This window comes from Humulus lupulus, chromosome 4, assembly GCF_963169125.1.
Source record: "Humulus lupulus chromosome 4, drHumLupu1.1, whole genome shotgun sequence".
In the NCBI taxonomy this organism is placed as follows: Eukaryota; Viridiplantae; Streptophyta; class Magnoliopsida; order Rosales; family Cannabaceae; genus Humulus; species Humulus lupulus.
Genome location: NC_084796.1, coordinates 237,968,278 through 237,977,387, shown reverse-complemented (window position 1 = coordinate 237,977,387; position 9,110 = coordinate 237,968,278). Strand labels below are relative to the sequence as shown.

Sequence of the window (9,110 nt, the reverse complement as noted above, 5' to 3'; positions counted from 1 at the left end):
ACCTGCACATTATAATAAGTAGCATTATGTATATATGTGTGTATGCATGTACATTTTCAACTATCAAATTGAAATTACCTCAGTCACAAATGGTACTGGTGGTTCAGGCTGATAGTAAGATGGTCCTGGTGGGTGGGGCACATAGCAAGATGGCCCTGGAGGGTCGGGCACATAGTAAGATGGTCCGGGTGGGGTTGGAACTACTAGTGGGACTCCAATATTGGATCCTGAACCACTCTGTTGGGCCATGAAAGATCTCAACATTTCCTCTTGTTTACGAAAACGTTCTTCTAGACACGCTTCTTGTTGACGATGTCGTTCTTCTTGTTGACGAAGTCTTTCCTCAAACTCATTTCTCATAGTGCTAGCCGAAAGAATATCTTTCTATTTCTCTTTTATTTTGGTAGGTTTCGGAGTATCCCAAAACAATGCGGGGGACACACCGTGACCTTTAGCCCAAACACGCCCTCTTGGCTCGGGGGTGCCCAATGCCCTCGTCAACACATCATCAGGGCCTTGGGGTTCCCATTGACCCTCCTCAATGAGTTTTCGATAATGAGCCTGTAAAATAAAAGTCATTTATTTAAGTTAGTTATATTAAAATAAATAGATTATATAAGTTCAATATATATATATATATAAAAACTTACAATGTTTTTTTGAACCTCAGCTGCCTCTCCAATAAGTTATCATTCTTTATTCTTCGGTCGACCCATCGTCCATAAATCAGCTCTATCAATATCAGATAATTGTTGCCCAGTTTGTTGTTGAAACATCTCTTCCACACGCTCTATCAATATCAGATAATTGTTGCCCAGTTTGTTGTTGAATTAATTAATAAATAAGAAATTACTAAACAAATATCACTAAATAATTGGATTTACAATAACTTATTCTTGCAATTTTATAAACTTAAAAACCTCAAATGTGTTATTGAAATAGAAATTTTGAGGCAAAAATCTCTCTAGTTAAAACCACAACCTACAAAATTAAATTAATTAATAAATAAAATATTACTAAATAAATAAAAAAACATAATATATATAATCAACTTACTTCAATGTTAATAAAATATTTAAAATATATTTATACAAATATATATAATTTTTTAATTAAATAATAATATAAATTAAAAAAATCATAAACATAAATACTTGAATTACTTATATCTATACAAGCAATTTAGTATGTAAATTAAAATTAAATTATTTTCCTTATTTTAGATATATATATATATATATATTAATACTTAATCAACCTAAAAAATTAATTAAAAAATCTACAATTTTCAGATTAAATAGTAAAAAAATTAAAAAACAGTAAATAATGTGGTATAATATCAATATCCCAATTCTTAATGTCAAATCTTCACTAAAATTATTTTTCAAACTGTAAATAAATATTTCTAATATCCTAAAATTACCCAAAACCGTACTACACAAATACCCTAAAATCTCATCATTAACCCACTATATTTAAAGAAAATAAATAAAAAACATTATTTTGACTATTATACACTAATTAAATCTTAAAAACATACCTAAAAGTAATTTTTGTTGATGAAAATCAACCAAAAACGGAAGCCAAAATCGCCAAGAAATCGCCTGTTTCCGCCTCTGGTTCGTGTGGCTCGGGGAAGAAGAAGGGAATAGGTTATATACAAAGGAGGCCTCCAATGTCTCCCCTGGGAAGACGTGCAGACTTCCAACGTCTTCTCTGGGAAGACGTGCAAACTTCCAACGTCTCCCCTGGGAAAACGTCCGTTGTGACACGTCTTCCCAGGGGAGACGTTGGAAGTCTGAAGTGCACACGTCTTCCCTGGGGAGACGTTAGAAGCCTCAAATTGTCAGACTTATATATATTTAATTATTTTATTTCGATTTTTTAATTTATTCTAAATAACGTCTCCCACTATTTTTAATGACTTACACACTTAGTCATAAACAAGATCTTTTGATGACTTACACCCTTAGACTTGAAATATCCCTGATTACTTTTAATGTCTTACAACATTGGTGTAAGTCATCATAGAAAGTCATTAAAAGTGAAAATTGTTGTAGTATGTTTTACAACCAAAACGTGCATCCACTAAGCGGTGGTTGTAGTAAAGATCGGATGGTCGATTCTACTAGGAGGTAACTAAGAGCAAAAATATTAGTAGAAAATAAACACATGAGATTAGTGAAAGGTAATGAAAAGGGAAGTGGATTTATGATTTTTGGTTTGAGAATTTGATCATAAAATAAAACAAATAAAAATAAGAAGTAAGATTAGAGAATAGAAAGTCATCAAGAGTCACACATATACATTGTTTAGCTATTTAGATCTTTGATTCCTAAAATTTACACAAACAAGTAGTTTACATCCCAACTACTTAATTGGAAGATTTATCATTAAAGTGCACGCATGTTTCACAAAAATATATTTGAGCAAATATGTTCGTACTTTGGAAGCAATATGTTAATCTTATGAAAAATCTAAAAATTACTCTATACAATTAGGCCATAATGCAATAAAAGATTGAATATAAAACTAAGCATCAATATTATTTATACTAACTTTAAATACATAGAAAAAACATGACTAATTATATATATAATACTAGCAACAATAAATAAAGATGAAGAAAAATATAGAAGAACATAAATTACTCAAATGTATAAATTTTAAAGATACATATATTGAATCAAAAATATAAATAACATTATTTTGCATATGATATCACTCCAGATTAGACCATTATGCATATCATTCTCACAACAATTCTATAAAGAAATATGAGAAGAAAAATGAGAGAAAATTTTGTTATAGTTTATTTACTCTAAAAATTATATATGAAATAGATAACATAAGTTCTTATTTATAAAGTCTAAAAATAAATAAATAAAAATGTGGGGTTACAAAATAAATATTAATAATAAATTTGATATTAAAATCATTTCTATTATTTTTATTGTGGTTATAATTGTTACTTTCTTGGCTTTTATTGTGCACTGAGATCCAGTGAGAGGAAAATAAGGGGCTGATGGGATTAAAGTCTGAAATTGGCAGTTAATGGTTGCTGCAGGCTGATAGGCGGACTAGGCCTTTGACCATGCTGAACGTTGCTGGGGCCGAAGAAGAGAAGGAAGAGGCCCAGGCGCTGGACAAGTGGGCTGGGCGCACGGGTCAGGTGCGGGCACGGGCGGGTCCGGGCTGGTGGCGGGTCGCTGAGCTCCGGCTGGGACTGCTGGCCTGGACGCGTGGCACACAAGGGGAGGCCACGTGGCGCGCATGGGAGAGAGGGAGGGACTGGATTTCTGGGCTTGGGCCAAACGCGCCTGGGACTTCACTTCAAAATGCCATTTTTTCTATACTTCTTTCAGATTTAATTCTTTTCTTTTCTGTACCAAAATACATTTTATTTCCTATAAAATAACAAAAAATTAAATCCCAATCAAATATTTTCATTTATAAAATAAATATTATTAATTCCATGAAAATATTAATTAAACTTTATTTATTTTGACCATTAAAATATATAAAAATGTATTTTTCATCACTAATAAACAATTATAGTGAAAAAACATGGTGATCAGCAATTGGAAAATCACCATCTTCGACTACAATCAAGCTATCAATGAAAATTCAACCCAAAAAAAAAAATCAAAAACTTCTTTTTAGTAAGATTTAGAAGCAAAGATGGAAAAAAATAAGAAAACAACTTCAAATAAATGAGATAAGATAGAAAATATAGTGAAAACAGAGATATTATTTTGAAATTTATATTTATCAAAACATGTATGTTGTGTTGTTGGTATTGAATCTGAGATATAAAATGTATAATTACCACTAAAAACACTGTAATGTTTTTTTTTTAAATGAGATAATGTACCTTTTAGATAATGGAATCTAATACCAATTATGGTACAAAGCAATGAACACGTGATGATAAAAAAAATTACGCTGATTTCGAAGCAAGTAAAGTATTGTTATCCCCAAAAATTGGAGATCGATGACATGGCAATAGAGGTGACAAGTGGCAGTACATGGTCCGTAAACGACACATTAATAGTCAATAAATATATTGGCTCCTCAGAGTTGTGAAAAAGTGATCTGGCTTAGGAGTGACTCGGTAGACCAATGGAGAATTTTGACTGGCCAGTCAAGTGTCATGACCGACCAGGCATGACCTTGACCGACCAGTCATATGATTGTCTGCCCAGGCATGACCTTGTCTGCCCAATCATGACCATGTCCGACCAGTCGTGACCTGTCTGCCCGCCAAGTGCATGTCTGTCCAGTCAAGTGCATGTCTGCCTAGTTAAGTGCATGTGTTGCCCAGCCAAGTGCATGTCTGCCCAGTGAAGGTTTGGGCGACCAGACTGAATGTGATATGGATCAACTCGATAGAGCAGGACTACGTCAAGATTCCCAGAAACGGCTTCAACAAGAATCGGTCTTGGCATACGCGGGAATCTCTCAATTTATCCCACAAATTTCGTGTATTGATATATTTTGAATATTATTGTAATTTTAATATAATAAGAATAGCAAGATATCCCGACTATGGGGGGATATCATCTGTAAGATCACGAGCCTATAAATACAAGGCTTATGGCATCATAAAGGGGACTTTTGGACTTTTGGATTTTTGAACTTTTGATCCGAAATTTCTAGAGAGAGAGAACTTGTATTTGAGAGAATTTTTTATATTCTTGTAATCTACACTGAAGAAACTCAGTTGACTCAGGTTCATCTGATCTTGAGTGTAGATTTATAATCACAACTCTAAGTGGATTAGGCTATTACCAACACATTGAGACTGAACCACTATAAAATCGTCTGTGTCATTTATTTTCTCTTGAAGGTTTTATCGTTTTTGACGTTCACACGTCGTTGGCAAAAAACGCAGTCAACAAGTATTTATACCGAAGGATTGCAAATATGAAAACATTATTGAGAAATTGTATCAGTAATGACAACGAAACTTAGAAACAACAACCATTCAATTATAGTTACAAGTGAAATAATGCTGAAAATAGTAGATGATGATAGTCTCGATTTTTACATGCAACTAAAATTGAAAGAAACAATTTTACACAAGGTATCCCTTAAATAAGACAATACAATCAACTATCCATTTTTCACCTTTAGATGGTCAATAGTGACACAAGAACATGACACACAAAATGAAAATTCATAAATATAAAAAATAACCCACAAGATCGATCTCGAATAAACACCATAACAATTATGCCCTAATACAAAAAATGTATAGGCAACACAAGATCAACACAAAATCAACAACAAGGCAACGTTTTCGTAAAAATTTAAAGAAGAAGAAGAAGGAATGAAAGAAAGAGATGGAGAGAGAGATGTTGGGTACCAATAACATAAAAACAAAATTAGCAGTGTATCATCAACATCTTAGCTTATACTATCTAAAAATGAATAAAATGTTTCTTAAAAGTTGGATCACCTTTTTTTTTTTTTTATCATTTTCAACCTTATAAAACATAAAGGTTTAAAGCAACTAAACAATAATATGAAAACATATAAAAAAAAAATATTTTTTTAATATAAAAAATAATATTGATACGCTCAAATGAAAACAACAATTAAACAACATCAAAAAGTAAAAAATAAAATAGTAAAAAACATAAGGAAATCTTCATAAAAACAACACTAAGAAAACTAATAAATATAAAACATAAACTTAAAAGCAAAAACACGAGAGTAAGAGCCTTATTTGCAAAATAGAGAGGTAAAACCAAATTTTGACTAAGTAGTAACCATTATGAAGTATATGAGATCAAAAAAATTTATTGATCTCTGGAAAAAGAAAAAAAAAAAAAGATAGAGAAGATGAATAGAAAGTAATATGTATATTGTGTATTGGTTAACATGCTAGAAAAAAAAGATATTTAAACTTATATAAATGTGTATAAGTAAAGTGGGATTAGTAAAAAAGATAAAAATATAATCTCATAGTATTTTTGTAAGAATAGTACCAATTTTGGCATTTTGGGTGAAATTCTCTTAAAAAGTTAAAACTGGGCCCAAAAGTATTAAAGCCCAGTTGACTAACTCTCCTTTATTCTCATTGAAACGGCGTCGTATTGATTTGTTTACCGTCTCCGCAGCAAACAGTGGAATCGCTCTCTCGAGACCAACCCCACCCCCTCCTCCTCCCTTCCTCTGAACCTAAAACAAAACCCAAAACTATTTCGTCCCTTTCCAAATCGCCTCCATCCTCCACCATGCTCCGGCAACGCATAGTCTCCGCTCTTCGAACTAGGGGCGGCGCCGCAGCCGGTCCGAGCCGCTGGACCAGTCCTGGCCACGAGGAGCGACCCAAGGGATACCTTTTCAACCGGCCCCCACCTCCACCGGGTCAGCCCCGTAAATGGGAGGACTGGGAATTGCCCTGCTACGTCACCAGCTTCCTTACCATTGTCATTCTCGGAGTTGGACTCAATGCCAAGCCTGATCTTACCATCGAGACTTGGGCTCACCAGAAAGCCCTCGAACGCCTCGAGATGGAGCAGGTGGGTCTCGGCGCTTCTAGCTCGTCTGAATCAGATTGAAATTAGATCCGGTATGACGTTTTTGGATCGCCCTTTTCTGGGTTTGATGTTATTTCTTTGGGTTCAGTGGAATTTCGGGTTTGGGATTTTTGGGCTGAGAAAAGTGGCTGTTGATATTTTTAGTTCAATAAGGTTTTTGGAAATGTTTTTAATTACGAATCTTGTGAAAGCTTAACTGCTGCAATGCTTACTTTCTTTCTGTTGATTATTGGACCTTTAGACTTGTTTAAGTCGCAAATAGTTCATAAATATTCCGTTCTGAATCAAATTTGTCTCTATGATTATTCAGATTATGGATTTTCGATTTCTAGCATATAGATGTTAATAGAATGGCTTTGAGCTTTGATTAGTCAATTTACTACCTGGTTTTGTTTTACAATTTCGCAATGTGCAGAAGATATTTCGTATCTCAAGAATTGTTGTAAGGTGCAATTTTTTTTTGCAGGAAATTACTTTTACTCAACATAAGTATTTGTGTTACTACATACATTGTTTCAAGTTTTCTTGTTTGTTCCCATGAATTACATTGAGGGATAACATTAGAAACCCGTTCTCTTAGAGTCTTAGCTTAGTTTGGCTAGTGGTAATATGCCCCACTATAAGGGTACGAATGATGGAATAAGTAGAGTAATCTGTCATTATGTTGGTTGCCATGAAAAACCAGATTTTATAAAAATATATAGCAAAAGAGAAAGTCAAATAGGATCATGAACATTATTCAATTTTGTCTCTTATCATTCTTACTTACGTTCTAAAATTAGGCCATAGATACTGGTAAATCATGGTTAATATGTGTGTAGACTCAGAGGGGAGTGTAATTAAGTTTTATGAATTTTTTTTTATATTGATCACTTTTTAGGGCTGCCCTTGTCCAAGTAAGTTTGTGTAGTTTATTATCAATGGTGAGAATAGATGTTGATGTTTTAAGCAGACCCTAGGTATTCCTGCTTTGACTTCAAAACTTGTAAATTTTGTAGGAAAATGAAAGCTTTGGTTAGTCCATCGATTACCTTCACTGACAGTTCTGCACTGTGCAATTGATGTTTCATATATAAAGATTTGTCAAAAAGTGCAAAATTTTTGCAGGAAATTAGTTTTACTGAACATAAGTGTTTTGTGCTACTATACACATTGTTTCAAGTTTTCTTGTTTGTTTCCTACTTTCCATGAAGTACTTGCAGTATGACATTAGAACTTCTTGCTTTTTTGGCTTAGGTTTGGTAATGGTAATATTTTCAACTGTAAGGGAAGTGTATAAAAATATGTCCACACACGAATGATGGAATGAGTATTGTAATTTGTCATTATGTTAACAAAACAGATTTGGTAGCTATATAGCGAAAGAGAAAGTCGCAGAGGAATACGAACAATATTGAATTTTGTCTCTTTCCACTCTGCTACTTATGCTCTAACATTAGGCTAACTATGCTAGTAAACTATGGTTATTTTGTGTAAACTATGGTTATTATGTGCAGACTCAGAGTGGAGTTTAGTTTAGAATGCCGACTTTTTTCTATATTTATCACTTCTTGCCCTGCCCTTGTTGAAGTAAGTTGGTGTAGTTTATCTGTCATCGATGGTGATCATAGATATTGATGTTTCAAGTTTCAACTAGACCTTCTTAGGTTATGCTTTGATGACTTTGAAACTAGTAAATATTTAGGAGAATGAAAGCTTGTTAAGATGGGGTTTACTATGTCCTGGGCAGTAGTCTCCATTTTAGGGTTATATGTTGTTTTGAATTTGGGTTTCTACTTGGGTTAATTTGATTATTTCAAGAAACTTAGAAGGAACTTCTTTGCAAAGACAGGATGGAAATTGCCTGGGCGGATCTGTTCATTGCTAGAATGGGTCCATTTTTTGCCGCTATATAGTCAGTTGAATATGTTATACATATGTTTGTTTTAGAATTTTGTATATAATTACGTAGGCTGCAGTGTGTCACTATATGGATATTGAATTGACTAGATGCATTATAAAGTTGAAAACTATGCATTTAACACAAAATTGGACTATAATACCCCTTATAATTTTCTTTCCACCCTCTTTTTTATCTCTCTAGCTTTAAGAACCGGAACAATGATTCAAATTTTTTATTCACCACAAGGCTTCTTTCTGTTCTTCGACATTCAAATGCTTTTTTTTTTTTTGATACAGTTGTTTGCAAATCATAATGTGTTTTCATGTAAGCTATAAATTATTGTTTTGAATGTCTGATAAGTAACTAGATTCAATTAAAATCGACGAGAAAATATGTGTGTCGATGTTGTTTATGGGTTTAAAAAACTGAGTATTCACCTCAATTTGTTGCTATTTTGATGTTATAATAAGCATGCTTGAATTTAATAATTGTTTTTCGATGTCAGATGTTGTTGTGACGATAGCTTAATGCCAAGATTATATTTAAAATGTGCACTAGTTATTCGATGCTATTTCTATGTAGGTTTGGTGTTAGATCAATTATGTGGCCATATTTTAACTTTGAACTAGTATTTTAATTGTGGTTATATTTAAATTTTACACTAATTTTTCAATGCTGGA

At 33.1% G+C, this 9,110-nt stretch overlaps 1 protein-coding gene across 1 annotated transcript; it reads left to right on the top strand.

Annotated features, from left to right (window-relative positions):
• Positions 1 to 6,117: 6,117 nt before the first annotated feature.
• Positions 6,118 to 6,857, top strand: LOC133831374 (uncharacterized). The gene has a single exon (XM_062261640.1). It carries the CDS (start codon positions 6,243 to 6,245, stop codon positions 6,567 to 6,569), a length of 327 nt encoding a protein of 108 aa, XP_062117624.1. The 5' UTR covers positions 6,118 to 6,242; the 3' UTR covers positions 6,570 to 6,857.
• The last annotated feature ends 2,253 nt before the right edge of the window (positions 6,858 to 9,110 follow it).

Excerpts from the sequence above, each read along its gene's own strand:
- LOC133831374 (XM_062261640.1), top strand. The coding sequence starts at position 6,243 with ATGCTCCGGCAACGCATAGTCTCCGCTCTTCGAACTAGGGGCGGCGCC.